Genomic DNA, 25,215 nt, shown 5'->3' on the forward strand with positions numbered 1-25,215 from the left:
GAAAGGAGGAAGCTTTCAAAGAACAGAGTGCCTTTAGTCCGTAGATCAAGCAGCAGGAGGTAGACTACAGAGATTTTAAGGGTCAGGACCTAAAGGCTGGGGTTACTTCTTAGGTCACAAAGGGTTAATGACCTTTTTAAAATGGAAACCATTAAAAACAATGTAAATTATTCTTTTATTCTTTTAATAGAGTTGGTTACATTTATTGTAGTGGATGTCTAAACATGTTTTTAACATTTAAATGAATGAATGCACTGTTAATCATTTTGAAAGGGAATTTAATTAATTATTTGATTAATGATAAGATACTGTAAGAGAACACATAACAGGCTTTGTTCACAAAGAGGGTCCAATTTAATTCTCTGCCCCAAAACTGACACTTGTGTCTTTGCCAGTTTCCCAAATCAAGTGTTATTACACGATGTACAGTATTCCAGTCATCAGAGTTATCAGGGTTTCCAGGATTTCGGAGTCAAAGAAAAAATATTCTGATGTCAAAAGATTTACTATCAGATTATTCTACGATGCTGCTATGACAGGGATATCTTCCTTTTTTGGTAGTTTTGGTAGGGGGTCCTTCAGTGTGACACAGACCCAATCAGCGAGGGTTTTGTAAGTACAAAGTAAAAAAAGATTCAATGACTTGAAAATTGGGTAAAACAATTTAAAACTTGCTTGAAAATTCAAGAATGTATTTATTTGTTGGATTTATAAACTATTATTTAACATGACGTCAACTACTTTATTCTAATTCATTATGAAGACCAGCTACACATTGACATAAACGCATTTCGGCTGTTAAAAAAATACTCGTATGCATTTTTTAAATTTAAAGAATGTTCACATTTTAGCCAAATATTATCCCATTTATAATAAAGTTTATTTTTTTTATAAGTTTAAACATCTTGACCTGAAGTTCCTCTCAGGTTACTGACCTGGTTCCTGCTGGGTCTTCAGAGTCAGGAGCAGTTTTAATGGAGAATCATCAAAACACAATGTCAGTCATTGTGCAGCCTAACATGATACTCATATCACTGAGGCAAACAATCAAACGTAGTGAAGCCTAACAGAGAGGAGTGTTTACTTTAACACTTTAAGTCAATACAGTGCAGTGCATCAGGAACAAACAGGAAACCTTCTACAACTAAGGATTGTCTGAGCTTTAATTTAAAAAGAAAGTATTTCATCAGGTGACATGTTGTAGGCTCCTGTGTAAACACACAGTCTATAATCACACCTAATCTGCCACCACTTTGTGTTCAGTGTCTTCACTGATCTGACGTTCTAAAACTGTATCTGCTACAGTTGTGGCTCACTGTGCATCAGCAGGTGACCACACTTATTCACACACACGGACACACACACACACACTCACACATGGGCACACGCGCACACACACACACACACACACACACACACACACACACACCCATGGACACACACACCCACGGACACACACAGACACAGACACACACACACACACACAGACACACACACACACACACACAGACAGACAGACACGGACACACACAGACAGACACAGACACACACACACACACACACACACACACACACACACACACACACACACGCAGACAGACAGACACTGACACACACGGACAGACACACACACACACACACACACACAGACAGACAGACACACACACACACACACACACACACACACACACAGACAGACACGGGGACACACACACACACACACACACAGACAGACAGACACGGACACACACACACACACACACACACACACACACACACACACACAGACAGACAGACACACACACAGACACACAGACACACACACACACACACAGACAGACAGACACGGACACACACTCTCAGATGCTAACATAAACATAGTCACAGAGTGCCCTGCAGTGATGCCAGTCATTCTCTTTATGTCTGACTGCTTCTCATTGAAATGGCAGGACTATGAAAAGACTGCTCTCTGTTTTTATAGAAGAAACGTTTGTCTCTTCAGTCTGGATGTGGATTCAGTCTGCATACAGATGTTAACCCTGGAGCACTGAAACTAACACCATATGGCACAGTCTTCTTTTCACGTCCTCCGTAGTGTTTGTAGCTGGACTGAGAAATGATTCTTCTTCAGTCTTCATCAGTGTAAAGGCTCTGTTGTGCAGAATAAGAGCGTGGCTTTATCTGCTTTTGTTTGGGACTGATTCATACGGATTGATGGACCTCAGGTGTACTACTTTAGAGTCCCCACAAGAGACAGGATGTATCAAAGTGTTAAGGCCATATAAGCAAATGTATATAATTTTCATATATATAAATATGAGTTCTTTGCATTGTTGCTTTGTAGAAAAAAAATATTAAAAACACTATGAATTTTCCAGTGAATCAGATTCTTTCTTCAGCTCTGGTTCGCTTGATTCAGCCTTAAAAACCAGGACACACACACCTGCCCGGATACACACGCTCTTCCTCAGACAGTGACACACGCTGCTCTGTCCTCAGGTCTGCAGAGATCTCATTTAGATAACTCACCTGATCTCTCAGTACCTCCCATAGTCTCCCCTCTTTGCTGAATGTATCCCTTATGTTAGTTAGCATATGAGGAGATAGCGAAAACTTCAGCGGATCCTTTCACTTTTCACTTTAGTGAACGATCAGTGAGAGCTAAAGGCAGTGACTGAACTGGGTAGTTCCCTTTCATATATTCTTTTGCAATAAAATTTGCCATGCATTGCTCCACCAAAGAGTAACAGCCTGCACTTTGCACTTAAACACTTTGCAGGAATTATCGTTTATCTCCCTAACAAGCATTCATCTTGTGACAGTTATGATGAAGCCGCCCATTAGCTGTGTGCAATGTGCTGCATTGATGCTTTTAAAGAGTGGGGTACTTAGCATAACCAAATCAGCCTCCGCTGCCATAATTCTAGTTGTCTCTTTCTCTTTTTAGTCTGGAGCTGTCCCTGCAGCTTCCCACCTCCATAGTGCTTACATTACCCATCTGCATGTGTGCTTGTGTTTGACACAGAGAGAGAGAGAGAGAGAGAGAGAGCGAGAGAGAGAGAGAGAGAGAGAGAGAGAGAGAGAGAGAGAAATACGGATGGCCTGGATAAGACCCTTGAAAGTGGCATGTGTATTTATATCCTGTAGTGCTGGTGGAGGGGTGTGTCCGCTGCTCAAGTGTTTTAACCATCAAAAACATTCTGCCTTCTCATAAAGCTGCTCTGTGGGAAACTGGGCTGATATCAACTTCATAAGATGCAGTAGGTCCAAACCCACATGTGCCTTTAGATGTCACAATATTTAAGGGGTGCAACAAGTTGTTAATTCAACATCGATCGAAAATATATCTTGACTTACATACATAGCAGTGTTTCCCCACTGCAATGCAGGGCTGTACAATTTAAAGTAGGCGAGTTAAAATGTTGTTAAATGATTTATAAACTTTAGCAAAGTCACAGTTTCATTCCCTGTATTTGCAAACTGATTTTGACAACAACCCTGCTTCATTACAAAGTTACATCACCTTCAAAGCGAGGCATTAAAAATACCTTACAGCCAACACCTGTCCAATAATGTGACTCTCTGGACTGTGTCACTTCATCACGGTGTTTGTTTTAGTTTGACTCTGAATATTTCATACAATATGAACTGATAAATGATGCACGAGCTGCATAAACTCTCTGTAGTTATAATCCAGATGTCTGCTCTACTTTATTCAGGTTTCATTCAGAAAAGCAGACGTACAGGATGTGTCAGATCTTTGCTTTTGTCAGTGCCCAGAAATCTCTGTCTTCTCATCCTCGTATAATGACAGAATTGTTCAAAGGGGTATAAACAAGTGTTGAGTTTTCATAGAACATCCTCCCAACAACTAGGTCTACAATGCTAGAAGCTTATTACTGTTACTTTTCTGTTATATGAATGGTAAAGGTGATAACCAGTAGCTGCTAAAGAAGAAGACCGTTGATGTTGGACAAAGACCTCTTTATCTGAACATTAAAGTACAAGAAGATGGCTAATAAGACCAGTTTTATACACCTTGTAAATGAAATACATACTAACGTTACTAAGTTTAATCAACTTATGTCAACTACATAACCTGACATATGTTTACTAAACTTTTGTCACTAACATAGTAATTTAAACCCAATCCAGGATGTTTTCCTAAACATAGCGTGTGCTTGTGTTGTTTGTCTTGTATGTCTATACTTACTAATGGTCTTACTGTATATGTCAGTGTGAAGTCACTCTTTGTTTAGTTATCAAGCTAATTGTTTGGACTGCTGAAACTATAATACAAAAATATTTTTTAGAGAATAATAAAATTATTCAATGCCAGTGACACCTCTGGCAGACAAGTCTGTGAAAATGTTGTTATTTGTGCTGCTGCTTGCAGAGGTGAACATTTCCTTGTACCCTCTACCTACCAACACACTTGCTTCTCTCTCTCTAAGTCTCATGTAATCCTGACAGCCTGCCGCTGCTTGTGTGTGTGTGTTGTGTGTGTGTTTGTGTGTGTTTGCCCTCAGTACAGGGCCTGTCCCTGGCTGCCACCGCTGAATGTCCCCTTAGCATCTGCAAATGGCCACGGCTCTGTCACAGCCGCTGACTGCACCAGCTGTTTGTTTCCCTTTTCTTCCATCTTATGTACTCCGTCACACTATCTTTTTTTCCTCCCTGTGAAAGAGGCAGCGATAGGGCGCCTGGTGGTGCTGCACTTGACACCAAAGTTGATATCCACACATGCTGGCATCAGTGGGAGCCGCTTTGTGTGTGTGTGTGTGTGTGTGTGTGTGTGTGTGTGTGTGTGTGTGTGTGTGTGACAGGGCAGCCAGGACACAAACACTGTCCTGTGGATTGTGTGGCCACAGAAGACACTTAGACTTTTTGTTGCTTTTGTGGTTGTGTTGACAGATGGACAAGTGGGAGGACAGTAAAGGTCAGAGGGTTGCTCAGTTTGGGATGTGGCCAATCAAACTCAGTTAGAGAACAATGAAAGTGAAATGGGATGGGTCCGGGCTTAAGCTGTCTGGCCATGCCTTGGTCCAGGCTGCTGGCGTAGGCACTTTTTTGTGCCCTGTGCGTCTCACATTGGGAGTTATCAGAGCGTGCAGGCAGGAAGAGTCACTGCATCAGCAGCAGACTAGCAGTAGTAGTAGTAGAAGAAACTCCTGGGGCTGCAAAGGGTCCATGATCTACCCAGATTGGTCAATCTGATAACTTCACTGAAGTGTCTCTCCTCTTTGGAAATCATTTGCTCAAAATTAACATCCACGGTTCGAGCATGGGATTACATTTTTCATGTTTTTTTGAAAGACAATTGAGCATAATGGATTTATTGGAGTGAAATTTGACTTTGATGAGGTTCTGATTGTCCTCACGATGGCTTATCCAGAGCACTTTGATTTTCTGAAAGAAACTGTGCATTTTTGGCCAGGTAAGAGCAGTGATGTAATGGGTATTTTCATGTGGGTGGAATTATAAATGTAAGCGTACTTGGATGAAATATATTCTTCGTCAAAGCTATAATTTAACATCCTGTGGATTCTTGATTACCAGTCTTGAAACATGATTTCAATGAGGGATGCTACAAACTCCTCAGCAATGTTTCCAAACACTGCAAATGATGAAAAGCTTCTCATTCAGTTGATGCCGTTTACTGTTCTACAAATAAATCTCGGGGGAATAAAAGGTGAAATGTGTGGGCGGAAAGTTTCTGAGCAAATTAAATCACCTCAAGTAGCAAGATCTGGAGAGGACAAGTGGATGAAAATGGGACAGAATTGAACAACAAAGCAGGGCATGACCAAGGACTTGAACCAAGAAATTTGTGATTTGCACATTTGACTTTACTCTGTGCCTGTTTTCTCTCACTCTAATCAAGTACAGCTGCATTCATGTACACCAGGAAAAGGATGCTATCCTAAACGAAAGTGTACCATAAGGCTTTCTCACGTTTGACCTTCTTTTTAAATGTAGAACTCCTCATCTCCCCCTCAGTGGTGACTGAAGCAGGAAACATTGCCCCTCCCTCATCTTGTTTATCTGAAGGAACATGTGTCCTTTTTCATGTAGCATTATCAATTATGTATGAAATGAATTAGCATATTTATGCGCGAGTGAAAGTGAGTGATCTGCAACTCAATACCAATTTATGACTCTGAATTACAATCTGAGGAATACAAAATGAATGTGGTGTGATGAAAACACATGAATACATCATGCTGCAGCAGACTGTTAACATGCACTGCAGGAACCAAAAATAGACACAGTGTATTGACAAACACCAACACTCGCATGCATAAGGTCCTTGTTTCCTGTTTAAGTCTGTGTGTATGTTCAGATGGTGTTGTACAAAAGGGGAAACGCCTGTGGAGGCTCAGATGGTGACAGATGGTTTAGAGACAAATCAGCCTGGGAGTCAGGATCTCTGGACTAGTCTTCTTTGAGTATCTTTGAGTGTGTATGTGGAGTGTTTGCTCTTATGAATGCTTGCCACATTAAAGCAATAACATTCAAGATGTTTATTCTCATTCCAGTTAGAAAAGTACAATCATGTGAAAATCTTTTGCTGGGAGGCCGCATTTTAAACTATAGGGATGTTTGGGGGGGGAAAAAAACATGTTATTTAGGGGTATAAATTCAGGGTTTTAAAGGGCTAAAAAATGAACAGAGCATAAATATACATTACATACATACAGTAAATTAGTTAGTTAGGCAATATCACAGAAGAGGTCTACTGAATATCAGCATGGCTGTTAAATTATCAAAGCCATGTGTTACAGTACTCAGTACGACAGGATGACCTGGAGTGCGATATCGCTTTTAAACAACAGTAATATGCAACTACAGATTATTTCTGGTTTAGTTGATCATTCATTTGACTCTAAAAACTAGGTTTGCAACCTCACTGGAGCTGGACTGTTGCCTCACAACATAAATACACACTTGATATTTTGTGTTTCTGCTTGTTTTAGCACACCAGCAACTTTTATATTTTGTACATTTATCAGTAGCTTTTTATTTATCATGCCACTTGTGTGATATGAGGTACATCTTGATGATCAAGACCAACACTAGCCCTTTTCATACTAACTGCTCTGCTGTCATTACACCTTCAGATTCATATTGTTTCTTCAACAGTGTAACGTTGGTAGTCTGTGTATTCACATTGAAAGAGAACACGGCACAGCATGAGCTACACATATACACACACAGTCAGACATGCGCACACACACAGAATGCTTTTCTCGCCTGCTGGCTCCGCTGATCCAGTCTGGCCCATGTAACGTCTCTGTTACGGAGACGGAGCCGGAAGAGAGAGAGAATCATGTCGTTGTCCCCCCCCCCATTATGCTGCCGCGATATTCATATTGAAGGCAGGCGTCACAGGGTCGTAAATATTGCACTTGAGACGTCAGTCTGAATTGGACTAATGTTTGCTGTAATGTTAATAAACAGTATTCAGAACACCTGAGGCAGGGTGATAGCTATAAGACTCAGTGCTGTTTCTCTCTGTATCAGCACTCCAAGAATGTGTTAATTCTTGGTCTGTGCAAACTGTTGTATAATTTACTTTGAGTGTCTCTGCACGACTGAGCATCTTTCTGTTGCGTGTGTGCGCATTAGGTTAAATCTATCATGTGTGGTGTGTAGCCTACTTGTGTTATGTAAGGCTTCTATTCAAGCAATGAATGAATGTGACTCTAGCTTTAATATACATTATATTGCTCTAGATTTCAAAGATATTTGTAAGGCACAAAAATATTTTGTAATTTAAGCGCTGAAATAAATGTAGAACACTCACACACGCGCACACACACACACACACACACACACACACACACACACACACACACACATACACACACACACACACACACACACACACACACACACACACACACACACACACACACACACACACACAGTCACAGCTCATTCCAGTCTCACACACCTAGATTAATGGAGTTTCATAATCTCTGCGATATATTACAAGGTGCACTCTTGGCAGATTGTTACTCTTTGGCAGAATAACCTTGCAAGCATTAGTCTGAAACTTCCCAAAGTGCTTTACAATCTGACCATAAATTACAGTTCAAGAGCATATTTTGCAGGCAGGAGTTGTGCAGTAAGTAGTTTATTAGCCTGTTCATGCACGCATTTCCCAGAGGGGTCTCTACATTCAAGTACATCTCAGTCCAAACCCTGTTTTGTGAGAGGGTCTCTGCTAAAAGCTCTAGAGGAGGAAGTTTTTGGGCTATGTAAGGGCATGATCAGGCACCTTTATTTGCTTTGTGTATTTGTGTGCACGTGTTCTTGTGTCTCACAGCAGTTGAGCTCGGCCTTATAGACAATTCAAGCCTGACTAGATTAATAACTCATTCCCGATGCATTCAATCCAGGGCAGGGGTTTCCAGCTCCACTAAGAAAGATGGTGCCCCAAAACATTTTTGTTCATCATAAAACAAAGGTTTAGTTAGGAAATCTCTACTTTTGAGCTGAACCTAACTGGCTTTTGACCAAAACCTGTCTTCCTTTGGTAATGTTGCCATTCAAGCTTTCAACTCCAGTATTGCATATACTGTAGTTATTTGCAGATTAGGAAGATTTTTTTTTTAATGTCACACTGAACTTTTTGACAAAATGAACTTTTTCATGTTTTAAAATAGTTTGTTAGAAAATGAGAACTGGTAAGGGTATAAAATAAATTCAATGACACTTTTTTTTTAGGTTTTGGCTTAAAGGTAATTTTCAAATCCTTCAGCGGCTGCATGTGTCAGCTGATGATTCAGTGCAAGACGGCGACCCGTCCCTCTTAGTCACTGCCTGTCACTGCTGTGACTGGAAAAGGCAACTTTACAGACGATATTTACAAAATATTTGAGTATTGCCTTCTGTCAGACCATTTGTCTCCAGGGATTCTTTTTCCAGCTTCATCCTTAGCATTGTCTTTGTATGCTTTTATTTTGTGAATGTCATTTGTAATCAGTTAAATGCCTATAGGTCAGTGTTTCATCAGGCAGAGGCCACTTTGTGTACACACGCTGAAAATAGTAACAAGGTCAGAAACCTTGGGTCGATCTGTGGAGGCTTCAGTGGACATCAGCCAAAAGTGGAAAGAGTTGCTGACATGTCTGCATTAGAGTGTCATTGCTAAGCTTTAAGTGGATAAGATGTAGATTTTTATTTTTTTATTTGTTGTGTTTGTTTTCAGGGATTCCTTTCAGGAGTTTTAGAACTATGACCGTGGATCAAAATGAGAATAAGTAATTAGAAGTTTATTTTTCTTTGACGTTTTTCAACACTTTTGTAAAGTATAAGAAAGAAACCAATCATTTAATGTTGAGGACCGTGAACCAATAATATTAGTCATTGGTGTCATTGCCCAAAACGGCAGCTTTATTTGAGGTTTTGTTGGAAATGCTGATCTAAAAAAAAAAATGGATACATTGAAATTTTCAAGGCTTGCTTCACCAAAATACACAGCTGTATTTTAAACTCTGTGACTAGTAGGGGGCTCTAATACAATAGTTGCATAAAGCATTCTCTATGAGACACTGTTTTGCCCTTTAGGAATATAGCTCAACATCCTGCTGTGGAAGTTTTTGGTGTAGGATGCATAATCTATGAGGTTGTTTTCTCATGACTAAAACATGACTCACACTTTTGAAATACAAAGATATACTGTATCTCAATGTTTGCATTCAAGAATTGAGATCATTAATATACATTTGTTCTTTGATTGTTCAGAAAACATCCCCCTTTTTCTGTTTTTACCAACAAAGATGGATTATATTTGTTGTGATGCAGTAAATCTTTACAGTGTAAACCAAGGCTAACAGTGAATGCAGGTTAGAGGGCAGAGTTGTGTAAACATGCCTGTGGGATGAGGTTTCTATCTATGATTTAACACCTTTTTGATCCCGTATTGAGCTTTCTAAAGGCAGCAGTGTGCTGCATAATAACATTTTGTGCTATAATAGTGCTGCACTATGCATCACAAAAGCCTTAAGCCCTCTCAGTTTCCACTCTCTGCATGACTCTTTACATTTTTGCTTCTTCCTCCTCCCCTCGTTTCCTCCTCCATCCATTTCTCTCTCTCTCTCTCTTGAACCTCTCTAGCTTGCTTGTGCTTCTGTTCTTATCTTCCGCCCCACACTGTCTCTCTCTCTCGCTCTCTCTCTCCCTCCCATCAAACTATCGCTCCATCTTTCCTGTTTGAGGCCATTAATTTGTTCTGTCTGGGTCTCCTGCAGGGCAGCAAAGGAAGTGATTACGAAAGATTTCCGTGATTAAATCTGTTTTACCCTTGTCAGTTTGAAGTTACATTTAAAAAAAAAAAAAAAAAAAGACTCTGGCGACTTCTTTCATGGCAGCCGCTCAGGAGGTACTGCTTCCTCCAAAGGCTAACTAACTAAACAGACACTTAGTAGCTATTTATGAGCATGCATAATGTTTTTCTGAGCCTGACCTTCCTTTGGCTAATTCCAACATAGTGACACATATAGCCTACATAATGAAGTCATGTGCATGTAGCTAAATAAACTTGATATCACATATTAAATCTTTTTAGCCTTGCCAAAATTAAGAATTAGAGTGTGATATATAAAGGAGTGAATCATAAATAGTGTTTATCTGCTCTACATAATAAATGTTAGCCTGGCATGTGGTGTCCTATAAGCTTACAGACCAAGTGTTCATGCCAAGACAAGAGGAAGCTCATTGGCAAACTATGACTTTTTGTTGTGTTGAAAAAATAATAGTATAGGACTGGATTATCCACCATGTACATGCTAAGAGACAAGTCTGAACCCAGAATTTAAAGGTACACTATGGAGTTTGGTAGAGAAATGTGAAAGTTTGAGTAATGTTCATAACACTATACACAAACTGTCCTGGTCCCTGTAACACTGTTTGAAGATAAAATGCGGTGGGGGGCGCACAACAGTGAAACCGTAACTCTCGTGGTAGATTTTTTTTAGCTCCAAACAGTGTTCAGGGACTCATTTTTTCCTTTGAATAAAGTTTATGTATTTTGTTCAGCAAATATAGCGTAGAATTGTTTCATTTCTCCTACTTTAAAATTTCACTACCAAATCTACAGAGTGCACCTTTAAGCCACCTTGTTTTTTTATACAGTGCACAAGAAAATTCACCTATGGACACGAATGGTATGAACACTTTACATTATTTGTGTTAAAGCCCTAACAGAGGCGGTCGAAGAAAGTATTGCAGGAGTGGGGGTGGGGGGGGGAAGATGTATGGCTTTGGTTTTGTCTGAGGACAATGGCTCCTAGAAGGGAGCAGCACAATCAAGTCTATTCACAGAAACATCATGACATTCTGTTCTGGGACTGGGCATCATCATTCACCCAAACCACAACAACAGGGTCAACACATTTCCTATCGGTGGTGTTGTAAAATACAGATTTAATCTTTTGTTGCTTCATACTGCATCAAAATCAAACCTTTCATAAAGGTCCTAACTTAGTGTCATATTTCTTCTCTTTCTTCCTTACTAGGCATTGTTTCATTTCTGTTGTTTATATTACATAACCAATGTGGACACTTGTTTTCCTAGCGTGTTTGGACATTTTTGCTTGTTCTTTAATAGTTTGTATCGTGCAGCGTCATAAGGCTAAGCTAAGCAGGCTGCAGAGTATTAGAGTACATAACAGCACATCACCACATCCCCCAAAGATTCAGTTTACAGCAGCCAATCTGTCTGAACTCTCTGGCATACTTCAACTGTGCAGCTTCAAGGCATGCAAACCTAAGTGCCCGCTATACTTATTTTATGCTAACCTTAAGGATTCAGTTTCTATCCCTTGTTATTGGTTGGTTTTTCATAGTTGTCTGTTGTATTCTGAGCCACATTTAGACAACTTCAAGTTTTTCTGCACATGATCAGTCTCTCTTCAAATCAAGGGGTCTGCTCTGAGGTGCACATATTAACTCAAATAATGATAACGCACTAACTGGATAATTATAAATAGGTCTTCTGGTAAGAACTGGTGTGTTTAAGACTATTTTGTGAGGATATTTAAATGAAAATTGTTCAGCTAATTCCAAGGTAAAGATTCTAATGAAAACAATACTTGTTCAAATCGATGTTGGTGACTTCAAGAAAAAAAGGGTTAAGAACCACAATTTTAAAATGGTGTGAGTTTTGAATGCAGTCTGTGTTCACTTGTAATGAAAAACTGAGCACATCGCTGTTGGAATGACATTCAGTAAGGCTTAATAAAGGTTGTGCTTGACATTTTTTGTCTCTGTAACTAAATGGCACCCTTAAGTAGCCTTGAAGAATTCATGCTAATTAAATGTCAAAACTTTGATAAGCATGTGCTTGAGCTCCGATGTGTGCAACAAAATGTATATAATGTGCTTTATATAGTATAATATTTTCAGAGGAAAAGTGCAGATTCAATGCAAAATTACTTCTCCAATCCAATGAGATCTTTGTTATGGCCATGAAATAAAACAGGAGCACTGATTGAGGAAGAATAGCTATGGATTTCATAATAAGACTCATGATCTTATAGTCCAAGTTACAGAAGGTGTAAAGTAATAGGCTGCATCTGTATTTATTGCTTTAAAGGTTATTAATCAGTGCTGCAGTTAAAATATGATTCTTAATGTGTTCTCTTTGTTTTTCCAGGTTTGCCAGGGTTTTCCAGCATGTTTGGGAAAAAGAAGAAACGGCTGGAGATCTCAGCTCCGTCTAACTTTGAGCACCGGGTCCACACGGGCTTCGACCCGCGGGAGCAGAAGTTCACAGGGCTTCCACAGCAATGGCAGAGCCTCCTGGCGGACACTGCCAACAGACCTAAACCCATGGTGGACCCCTCCTACATCACCCCCATCCAGCTGGCACCAATGAAGGTAGGGTGTGAATGGACAGAGGGCGTCAAACTGGGGGAACATCGTTTTCATTTCAGTCTTATTGCCTTTCTTGCTTCGTTGTGACTCCCTCTCTCCGTCTCTCTTTATCTTCATATCTGAATTATTTTCTCCTCAAACACTGTTATAAAAAGCAATCCCTTTCTTGTTTGTTCTTGATCTTCTCACTTTGCATATCTGTCTTTTTCTTCAGTATCACTATGTCTCACCACTCAAGCCTCTACTTGTTACACTCTGTTGTCTAATCTGTTGTAGATCATTCTCCAGTGCCATCTGGCCACTTCACACTATTCCAACTGCATTTGCCAAAGACATTAATTCTAAAATATTATAAATTGTATTGCTTTAAACCTGCATTAAGCCATTTTTTAACACCGTCACTGTATCACCATGAGCTTTGGTGTCCTAAAGGAGTAATATGTAATTTTGACGCCTAGTGGTTAAACTGGGTACTGCAGTCATTATTCCTTTTATTGGAAACATTGCAGAGCGCTGTCTGGCCCCCCACATGACAAGCTGACCAAGGTCATTAATTTAGTGAATTCGATTGAGCAATTTTTTAGCCTGATGTCCACGGTACTAATGAAGGGAGGTGAAAATATCTTTAGAATGTTGTTCTGATGTGTTTCAGGTTTGTGAATCAAATATAATGATGTGACGACTTGTTTGTTTTCGTTTTTGCCACGTCTTGATTGATTGAACAACTGAACGTATTACTGATAGTGAACATCCAGTCATTTTCACGTTCACAACATATCACATGACTTCAATGAAACTACATGTGGTTCAGCTTTAGCATTTGATAAACGTATCATCTGTCTGCTCCCTGCTGGTCAAAAAATTGCTTAATGCAGCTTCAAAGGCAAAACTTTATTTGACTTATGTCACAAAAACCCCACAGCAAACTGGTATTTGTTTTTCATTCTGACCCCCTCTGTGACTGTGATCGTGTGTCTCCTCTTGTCTCCCAAACTTCTGAGTGTCTCCTCTGATGTGTTGTTGTTCATCAGTTCTTCTCAACATAATCACACCTTGACACATTGAGTCGACTGAAAGAGGGCTGTTACTGATTCATACACACCAAACTGTGAGATAAAAGGCTCCTTAATACTTCTCTGCACCTTTCTCTGGGTTGTAGCGGAGCATATGTTACATGTTAGGCCCTTTTCTTCCATACTGGAGGTATTTGAGGTTTTAATGTGCCTCGTGGGTCTTTTACGGGGCACTTCTTAAAACATGATGTTTTTTCTCTTGCATTGTCTGTGGTCCCATCATACTGTATGTGTGACCCACTGCCCTTCAGTTTTTTAAATCTTGTGTGTGTTACAACACATGCGTACACCATTTTTGTTGACTTTGATGACACTTAAGAACACTCACTCCACACAAATGACAACTATTTTCTAGTCTTTTGTGTTGAAAGTTGACACAGCTCACTGCAGCACTTTGTTGCATTTCAGACTAAAAGACAGCACAGTGTTCATTAATCACAAGGCTTACTTATACTTTAATCACATAAGATCCAATGACACACATACATGTTCAGACATTCACACAAATAGGAGAGAACAGCAATATGCCGCAGGAGATATCTCTGAAGAGGGGGAAACAAGAAATTAATTCTCTTGCTCTCTTCACAGATATCTCCCAAGAAAGTCCGGTCGTCCGAAACGCCGTTGCCCAAAGTATGACTTCTTCTTCCCTTCTGTTTTTAACACCCCCTTCCTTTTTTATTTTCCTTTGGTCAGTCAACTCCGCTGTTTTGTTTCCACATCTCCTCTCCGTTGCCTGCTTCCATGCATTCAGGTGGAGGTGGTGTGTCAGCAGGAGCAGGGGGGAACACTGAGAATGACTTCACACACATGACATAACTACATTTCTCTGCCAAAGTCTTCTTTAGGCCTCATCTCCTCTCTCCTCTTCTTCCATTCGCATGTTCTCCAAGAAATGAGGAGACTAACCGTAGCAGCATGTTTCTTGATTTCTCCCTCTTGCTATGGAGCGCCATTGATAATGATGGTGATAATCATGATTATGTTGATGATGATGGGTGCTGAGATGTGAAGTGCATGTTGCCATGACAGCTGATTTTGCTCTACCGTAGGCCCTTCACTTTATAGAAACGGGTCATAAAGGGTTTGCATGTGTTAGCAAAAACCTTTTTACAGTCCATGCCTTGATCTGAATCTCCTCTCCTCTCCTCTCCTCTCCTCTCCTCTCCTCTCCCCTCCCCTCTCCTCTCCTCTCCCCTCTCCTCTCCCCTCTTCTCCTCTCCTGCTAACCATATAAATATGCCAATTAGCACTTATAAATGTAAAACATCTTGAATCTTGTAAGGAATAATGCTAAGTTATTAGTTAAGGGGTCAAGAAATGCAATATCATACTGTTTAGTGTCATAGTGCCAGTTTCACGGTTTTCAGGGAATATAATTGTGATACTGAATTTTATTTATAAAGATTTTTCCAAAGACAGGTAGAACTGACCAAAAGTCAAAGGTGGGGTTATAACTGAATTTTTACAGTTTACATGCAGAGATTCATGACATTTGGTCATTTAGTATTTTGTTACATTATGTCTAAATAAAGCGCTATAGTCAATCTTTGGCTATTTTAATCTTCATCTTAGGACCAATGTAAACTGACAATAAGTAAACAAATACTACTTAATTGAAGTATACAGGCCTTTAAAACTGACAAAGTAATTAAGTTTCCAAAGTATCACTTTTCTTAAATATCCTACTTAATGGCGATAATTAAATTAAAAAACTTTGACTAATGACTAAAGAAATGACTTGAGTCAGGATTTGGGGTTTTGAGTTGCAGGTGCAAAGTAAGTTTTGATGGTGAAATTCTGATTTTTCTGCTAGTTCTTCCTGAAGTCTCCGCTTTCCTCCTGCTGTTTTGGCCGTTTCTGAGCACTACAAAATTAACAATGTGATTGCAAACACCCTTTAAATGAACAAACTTTATTAACATATGCTAATTTCTTCCAAAATGTTATAGCTCAATATTTAAAGTGCTAATAGTGCAAGAGAAGATAATAAATGTTTGTTATGCTCCTCAAAACTAAAGTTACAGTTTGAGGGAACTTTTTAGCCAGTGTCACATATCAGGAGGTATATTTTATTCAAAGGGATAACCAAGTGACCATTTTGCTCAAAGTAATCATCAGTAAAATAAAGTCTTTAAAACAAAAGAGGAACAACATGCTGTCTGCATTGACTGAAGACTGAAATTTGCTACTAGTTTAGGGAGATGGGAATAACAGACATTTAACTTCGTGACTGAATTCAAATCATTGATGAGCTTGTGAATGTACAATTCCCCAGCCTCCCCCAGCGGGAAAAGAAAGCCTGTGTGAATGCAGTTCTGGTTTCACTCTTCTATTCAAATAAAGAAGCTGATCAGAGACTCAGTGGAAAGTTTGATGTCTCTCTGAAGTTTCTTAGGTCACTTCACTCCCACGTCAAATCCAAAGGATTATGCATTGCTCTCACTCGTGTCAGTGTGCAGGCAGAGAATACAAACAAGCACATTTGTGTGCTGGTCATGTGTGAGTTTCTTCTAGTTCGAGAAGGCAAATGAAGGAAGCCATCTTTTTTTGCTCCAATATAGTGAGAATGATAATTGAGGACATGATTGTAGTCTAAATCTGTAACTTGATACTAAAAACAAATAAGATTACAAATAAGTGCGTGCGTGCGTGCGTGCGTGTGCGTGTGCGTGTGCGTGTGCGTGTGCGTGTGTGTGTGTGTCTGTCTGTCTGTCTGTCTGTCTGTCTGTCTGTCTGTCTGTCTGTCTGTCTGTCTGTCTGTCTGTCTGTCTGTCTGTCTGTCTGTCTGTGTGTGTGTGTGTGTGGGTTGCATGGCATAGGATGCAGCAGCCTCCAGTCTGGCAGACCACCAGTACTTTCCTCATCAAACAAAGCAGAGGGACAGAGTACAGTAAAAGGTCAATGTTGTGTGTGTGTGTGTGTGTGTGTGTGTGTGTGTGTGTGTGTGTGTGTGTGTGTGTGTGTGTGTGTGTGTGTTGAACAGTTGTGAGAGGTCGATGTGGCTTCCATGCTGAAATAACTACTACCTCTGCCCTCTGGCTTGTGTGCTCATCGTTTATTCACGAGGCTTGTAGCCTTGTTGTCAGAGCGCTCATCTCAGCTGAGCATTAGTATTGCTCAAAGCCTTGGCTCTCATCTCTTTCTCTCCCCCTTGCTTGCCCCCCCCCCCCCTTCCACCAGCAGCCCTCAGCACACATGCTAATCCAGAAGTATAGGCTGACACCATGCCCTAACAGCATTTCCATGTTTTAAACATTGTGCTCTTAAAGCTTCTTTTGCACTCTGACAATCTAAAGTGTGTGTGTACCTGTGTGTGTGTTTTGCGTGTTTGTCTGTGTGTGTGTGTTTGGTGCATGAGTGAGTGCTCTGTAGCTACTTCTGCACAAAGCAGCATATTTATGTTGCATTTGTTGATGTTGACGTGTTGATGGTTGATTTGTGTTCGTGTGACTGGAGATTACATGTGTGTTAATGTGTTGCATTCATTGGCAGCAGCAGGGGCAGTGCCGTGGCTATTATTAATGGCAGTCTCATGTTGCACCTTGACTTTGACACTCTCAAATTGCCGACTCCTATGGAGCTGTGGAGGTAATTTACCATGATGGCGTTTGTGTGTGTGCTTGTTGATTTGTACGCATATGCACAGTTTGTGTGAGTGTGTTTGCATGTGTTAATGCGTGCTGGCTAATGTGGTCTGTGTGTTCATGTTTTCTCATGTTTCCTCTGCCTTAAGCCAGAATTAGATGACTGCATGCTTGTAAATGAGATAAATAATAGCCTTGTAGGAAAGGCCACAGTTGTAAAAGGAAGGAGTTTAGTGGCAGCTGATTCTTTAATCATTATTATGTTAGAGCGTTATTTCCTGTTTCTAATGAACCTTTTTTTTAACTTACCTTTACAGGGTTCAACTTTCCTCTGCCTATGTATGTTATTTGAATAGCTTCTGAGGCTTTAAGAAGCTGCAAAAACAGACTTTTTTTTTTTTATCAGATCATTTCCTACAAAAAATATTCTGCAATAAGAAAGACTAGAGAGACCAGGTCTAAACTGTAAAAATCTCTGATTCCATAGAAACATGTAAAATATTAACCTGGGGGTCTGCAGTTTACTATCAGAAGTGTTCTGATTTCCATTTGCAGCCTTAGTAGTATTGACCAATCATGTATCAGCAGGCTTTGGTGCAAAAGCAACCTCAACAACATCCTGGCTACAATCAACAGTAATATGAGAGTTATTTATTTACATTTATAAACAGATATCTGAATGCAAGTGCAGCTAATAATCTGTTTAAGATTTTTTTTAAATCTGTTTTTATACTGTGTCGCAAAAGCCAAGTCTTGGCTGGAAGTTGTTTAACAATAACGACTGGTTTTACTGGACTTACAGAGAATTTGGCAAACCGTTATCAGATATATATACTGTCATCAAACTATAGCAGATAGGTTCTGCAATCCAACTATTAAAATATAATAAACTATGTTAATTGAAATATTCAAGAAAAAGCAGGAAGATGCATCTTTTGGTTAGCAATAAAGGGATTCTATTAAGCAACAGCAGTAAACTTTGTATTGTGTACTTCATTTCAGAAGTCAGACAGAAAAACATGATATGCTGAGTGGTCAGTTACTGCCAAAACTTACTTGAACAGGTATGAAATTCTGTGTTTTGCTTCAAGAGTTAGAAAGGTAAATGAGAAATATAAGTTGGAGCAGAAGAGACTAAATTGTATGGAGACCATGGACTATATAAAAAAGGGTAGACATTGCATATTTGTTTTGAAAGTGATGCCAATGATAAAATGTATAAACCTGCGATCTGACAAACTGATTGTGGTCTGACTGTAAGGGAGTGTCTGTGATGGTCACATGTAAAAAGACATACTATTTGGACTCAGATAGGACGATTGCCATGCTTTTTAGTTGATTTTTTTATCTTAGCTAACATTTTACAAATATGTTCATGGTCTCCACTTCTATTTTCTAGTCTTGTTCAACACAGCATGATGTTCATAGTGTGGATTATGTTCCAATTTAGAGAATAATTGACGACAGCAGTGCTAAAGGTGTGGCTACATGAGCTCGGTAGGTCACAAGTACAGCAACCTTTCATTCAGTTTTGAGACATTGCATTGTTTATCCAAAAACTCATCCAAATATTTAAACTTTCTGTTCCTGAACTTAAGTCTTCAAATCTGCAATTTATCAACACCATAATGATAATAATGATAATGATAATAATACTTTGATTTATATAGCTCTTTCAATCAAAGTGCTGCACATAGCTAATTAAAAAGACAATTTAAAAACATTTCAAACAATGTAAAAACATACAGACAACTTATAATTCATACACAACAGTAAACAAGTGGGTCTTTAGCTTTGCTTCCAACACCTCAACAGAACATGCTTGGCTAATGTGGCAAGCATGTTGTTGTAATGTGGTAAAGTTTTCCATTAAGTTGAGTACGGAATGTAATTTAACTGAATGAATTTCAAAAACATTTTTTTTTACCTTTGGGGCACTAACAAGACCAGTCCCCTGGGAACGCAGAGTCTGTGCAGGCACATACAGGGTCACCAGGTCAGTCAGATATGCTGATGCATTGCCATTTACAAATTTTTAAGTTTGCATCAGCACCTTAAAGTCAGCTCTCACCTGGATGATAAGCGAATGAAGAGAGGCCATATATGGTGATATGGTCATATTTACATGCTCCAGTCAGAACACGAGTTGCTGCATCCTGAGCCATCTGAAGACCCCGAAAACTTTTGAACATTTTTTTGGCAGACCTGACAGTAAACATTACAGTAATCTAACCTAGATGACACAAAGGCATGTATAAGGAGATCAAAATCCTTAAACGGCGGGATTGATCTGATCTTGGAGATTTGCCTGTGGGGAAAAAGGGCATCTCTAGTCCCCTCCTTTATACAGTATACAGATCAAACGAAAGTGTCTGATCAAAAAGTGCACCAAGATTCGTAACTCTGTCTCTGCAATGAATAACACAATCATCTAGAGACTAATTAAATGACTGAACACATGACTCAGTCTTGCAGGTCCAACAACCATCATTTCTGTCTTAGCTTAGTTAAGTTGCAAGAAATGTGTTTATCATCAGCTCCTAACAGCCACTAGACAGCCCTCAAGTTAAGCTGTATTAGACCCACTCCCTAGGGCTACTGGCATATACAGCTGCAAATCATCTGCATAACAGTGAAAAGCAATCCCAAACAAACGCAACATCTGATCCAGTGGCAACAGGTAGAGCGAAAACAACAATGGACCCAGTACAGACCCCTGTGGAACCCCATGCCTAACAACCTTGGACTAAGAGAGCAAGTTGTTACATAAAACATGTTGAGATCTTTCTGATAGATCAGCTTTTCTTCACTGGAGCACCTGGCCTGAGATGCCAAAGTAAATGATGGCGTCATCACGGCGCCCTCTTTTTGTATATAGTCAATGAAGGCGACTGAAAAAGTGATAAGTAACTTATTCCCATGATACTATAAGAAGGAAATAGTTTAGTCTTCGGCATCAAACACCATCAGGATGTATTAATTAAAAGGACATTGATGCCTTTGGCAAATAATATTTCCCCTGATGGCTACTTGACACTGCTGGTGTTGCTAGGGTGAAGGCTGAGGATCCTGATGGATGTTATGAGCTGCAGGCTAAGATTGCACTGGATGCTGAAAGGGATGAGGACTGGAGGGAAATGTGATGGAGGAGGGTCACATCAATTTGGTTTAAATGACATGTGACAGCACCAGAGAGGAACATTTAGAAACTATGACAGTGATAAGGTGATTGATTTATCGAGGTCGTGGAGAAATGTGATTGGTTTAAATAAGAGAGTAAAAAAAGAAGGTCAATCTGAGAGTATGAGATTGTCAGTCTTTCTGATTGAATTTCCACTGAGCTTAGTTTCATTTCTACTTTTACCCAAACACATGTTTTATTAGAAAGAAATTTAAACTCTTTTCTTGATCCATGTTTTATCAAGCAGCCTTCATGACATGGACATCAGCATCTGAAAGCCGGTTAGAGAAGAGACAAAATAGCCCACAAGAATTTGGAGACCAACTTAAAGCTGATTCATCTTTATTCTGCAGTAGCTAAAGAAGAGAGGTTTTCACATTTACAGATAATGAATGAACATTGATTGAACATGGGAATAATATGTGTGCATCATATGTAAGGTAGATATTTCTCTTTAAAGCCCCCCTCTTAACACACTCCTTAAAGTGAAATCAAAATCCACACTGTGTATCCTTTTATTGGAATTCCTCTCTGTCTTTCTCAGCATATAAACTTTCTATTACCATTCATTAGCTGATTTAATCTTTGTCACACTTACTGTACGGCTTCATGATATTGGAGGTTAATGTGATAGAGGTTTAATGGCTTTGCAGGTTATACGGGTTAGAAACAAGGTAATCAGATATGTGTAATGAGAAATTGAGATGTTTGAAGGCAGCTGTAACAAAATGGGACAAACAAGATTAACTTTTAAGACAGAATGGGTACAAGACTATTAAAGTAGGCTGTGCCTGGCATATTCACCCCCCAAGGAATTTAACATATTACGGTGTTACAACCTGGAATTCAAATACACTTACTACTTTAGGTATTTTACTGGTTGATTAACAAACAAGAGAAGACAAAACATGCTGTGCTTTCGGTGTTGGCCCTTTACAAACAACCTCAATAAAATCCATTGTAGTTTGCAGATGTATCATCAAAATATGGAAAAGTACAGGGGTTTGAATACTTATGCAAGGCACTGAAGGGTACTTGTTCAAAGTAAAATCTTCAACAGTTTTTTGATTTTTATGTGAAGGTCAAAGAAGGTGGCTTTAAAGAGGACTATTCTAAATTGGTGGTTCAGTCAGGAGGTTGTTTGGTGTATCTGCTTCAGATTCTTCAGAAAAGCAAGCATGTGCAGAGTGAGCGTATGCCATGCTGTGGGCATCACTGATTTACGCTTAAACCTGTTCTTTGGTTTAAAGCTGATGCAGATTTTTTAGATATGTGCAAGATTTTGTTTCGTGATTAAAACTTGGAGGTAAAATCTAACCCAAGAAAAACAGATTTATTATAAGTACACACATTTACATTTGGATTTGTCTTCTTCTCTGCAGCCTGCCTTCTCTTCCTCTTCTTATATTTTTCATTTCATACATTACCCAATATGCCTTCTGAAAGCCTCCAGAGTGCATGCCTGAACTTCTTGCATTGAGCTGTGGGTTACATGTGCTGTAAGTAGTGTAGGTGGAGAGAGCTTGGTGGTATTTTAGGTAGCTGAACATCCCTGTGCTGTCAAAGCCATTATATAGCAGCCCTGAGAATATTACATCACATGGGAAGAAGAAAGCAACTAAATGCGCTCTTATTAGTAACGTACATTGCCTGCAGCTATTATTTAAATATGTTGAGGGTGTTCTACAGGGCCTTAAATTAGTATTTACTCCCCTTGTGCTTCTCCACATTTAGAAGTCTCAACCCTGAGTTGAGGTAGAAGTTTTAATCCTCAATTAACAAACAAGGGCATTCCAAAAAGTATCTGTGTTTGAGGCACAAGTTAACCTGGAAGCAGTAGATAGCACCTTATCTTAGATCACAGCAAAGCACTATAAGCTTCTCATACTATATTTGTTAATAATTGGCACACCATGTAGTGCCACCCTCCACTTTCAAAGTTACAAACTTATTTATGTTTTTAAATTCTACATAACCCCAATACATTACATTGAAACCTGCTGTTGTAACATAAAAACATGGAAAATCTCTAGGGGAGTTCAAATGTATATATTACTTATTTTGTGAAAATTATGTCCTTACATTTTTGATGTCAGTTAACATGAAATCCGTTTCTGTTTTTTTTTTTTTTTTTGTAATTCATGCAGAAAAGTCAATTTTTTTTCGTGAGTCTCCATATTTTGAAATGAAGAAAGACTAAGATGTCACGGTTTGTGTTACCATCAGACAAAGGAGTTTACAGGCACAGTTTTAGTTTCAAAATTTCAAAGCTACAAGTACATATTTAAAATATACAAACAGACAAATCAACATAATTTTTCCAAGGACAAATGACATCAGTTTTGCACATGTGAATTGGCTCAACAGTTTACGATATTTAAAATGTCATTCTTCCTATTAGAATGAGCATTCTGGATATTTGCAATAAACCGATTCATAGGAAAACTTGCATTCCTTACAGAATGAGGGTAAAAGGAATGTAAGCGTTGCAGCTGAGAAATTTTGATATACAAGAATGGTTGCAGGAAAGACTGATTTTAGAGAACTGAAGTAAACTTAAAAAGTGTGAAGTTGTCATGGATTGGAATTTCTCTCCAATGTTTTAATAACAGACTGTTAGGGGACTTTTAAAATCTAGATTTTATGATTAGTTTGAGCCCTTTGAAGAAAAAAAAACTGTGCTTTTTGTCACTTCATAACTCAACTTTTGGTCTTTCATGTAATTCATTCAGAAGAGAAGAGCTGTCAGAGTGTGTAACAGTGAGACTGGCACTGGCAACATTAAAACGCATGTGAGAATGGGCATGACATGCAGGGTGATAACTGGTACAACACGACTACTGAAAATGTCAGTGGGTCATTGAGATCAGTGCAGACCCCACCCCACCCCACCCCCCAAGCTCTTTGGCAGGTGACTGAAGCAGAAACTCGATCATTGGAGTCAGTGAGTTGGTGCCAGACTTCCAGTCAGTCCGGGCTGGATTCAGCTGCAGCCTGGCCAGAGTCAACTTGTCATGGCAGGGGGGCGAGGAGTGGCAGAGACCGCGGGCATAGTGAGCAGCAGGAAGGCTGAGGGAACGCTAAAAGAGACAGAGAAGCTGAAGCAGATGAGGCTGGAGCTGCAGGAAAAGACTAAGGAGGCGTTGGTGTTTAAACCTCAGCCACAGACGGTTCATAAACAGTTACAGGTGGGGTGTTTGACTGTTTCTGTTTCTAAAGAGCCAAGACCGCATGCTGGTATGCTGGCAATGCAGATTTGGGTGTGCAACAGGTTCTCCTCTCACTGCCAGCACTGAATGAAAAACATAAAAGACTTAACAGTGATGTTGCAGGTAGCTGCTCCATGCAGCATTTGTCATTTCTTGCTGACACTACAGTGTTTTAAAAGGTCACATTGTTGACTGTTCTTAGAAACTGCTTCTATTTTTGTTGCATTTTTAACACTAAACCGTGACACGCCATAAATTATAGCTGTACAAAGTGCCGGTTGTTTGCTCATGTTTCCACAGAGAGGGCAGGTTTGTGCGTCGCAGAGTTATTTTTGTAGCTTTGCTTGGTTCGCTGTATGTATACATATGGAAATGGAGCTCAGAGAGATAGTGTTTCTGATTGAACAGGGTCACCCAGTCCTTGCTCCAGGGTCAGAATGCAAACCTTGTGTCTTTATTGAAAAGGGAAGTGTGCTATTATGGTTTTGACATGTGCACGCAGAGAGCTGCTAATTTGAGGAGGCATTTTATTGAAGCCGGGCTTTAATGATACTGGGAGAGCTCCAAGGCAGTGAAGTGTCTGGACTGAGAATGAATGAGGTCTAGACAAGTGCTTAGATGTGGAGCAGGACCAGAATTTCTAGCATCTTCTCTTGTTAAAAGTTTGTGTTACCCAAAATCATTTCTGATATTCTACCTTCTGGACAGATGTTTTAAAGGAACATGAAATGGGACTATTTGTAGAGAGTTCCTCCTCCATTACAGTGCACAGGCGCACAATCACATACAGTATTTCTCTGCTCCAAATCTGCCAAACTACATTTGTGCTCTTGCCCATCATACACAGTGAATGCTGCATTCATTCAACTTCTTAGTGGACAGAAGAAAGTTGGATGTTATGATTGATGTGCGTTTAATATTCAGTGTGTATTACATTCCCTCTTACATTGATAGAGGAATAAATTGGTCAAAGCAGAAATAGACTTGAAGGAAAAATAACTGCTGATTGATGTGTGTCTGTGCAGGCTTGCACACTCCGCGCGCACGCACAAACAGACAGAGAGAGCATCTGTCTTTCTTGGCACTGAGCTGAAGTAGATGGCATTGATTTAGACCTCTCTCATTCCTTTCTCTACTCTGCTCCTCCTCCTCCTCCTGCGCTTTCCCACTTTGTCTCTTCTCAAGCGGCTGCCATTCACAGTCACACTCTGCAAATCACCTCTCATGGAGCCTTCGGGAGTCGCAGTCGGCGGGGGGAATTTTGGCTTTCAGCAGTGAGC

At 39.7% G+C, this 25,215-nt stretch overlaps 1 protein-coding gene across 6 annotated transcripts in view; it reads left to right on the forward strand.

Annotated features, from left to right (window-relative positions):
• Positions 1-25,215, forward strand: part of pak5 (p21 protein (Cdc42/Rac)-activated kinase 5) — a 76,213-nt gene that overhangs the window by 20,675 nt on the left and 30,323 nt on the right. The window contains exons 1-3 of one of the 6 annotated variants that reach the window (XM_065963436.1): positions 5,073-5,437; positions 12,665-12,888; positions 14,547-14,591. In XM_065963436.1, the coding sequence (XP_065819508.1) occupies positions 5,383-5,437; positions 12,665-12,888; positions 14,547-14,591 (324 nt within the window). In that variant the 5' untranslated portion in view covers positions 5,073-5,382. Of the gene's footprint in view, positions 1-5,072; positions 5,438-12,664; positions 12,889-14,546; positions 14,592-23,678; positions 23,915-25,215 lie in introns of those variants that run through there. The other 5 variants (XM_020632407.2, XM_065963438.1, XM_065963437.1 and 2 more) reach the window with 5 other exon arrangements.

This window comes from Labrus bergylta, chromosome 15, assembly GCF_963930695.1.
Source record: "Labrus bergylta chromosome 15, fLabBer1.1, whole genome shotgun sequence".
Lineage (NCBI taxonomy): Eukaryota > Metazoa > Chordata > Actinopteri > Labriformes > Labridae > Labrus > Labrus bergylta.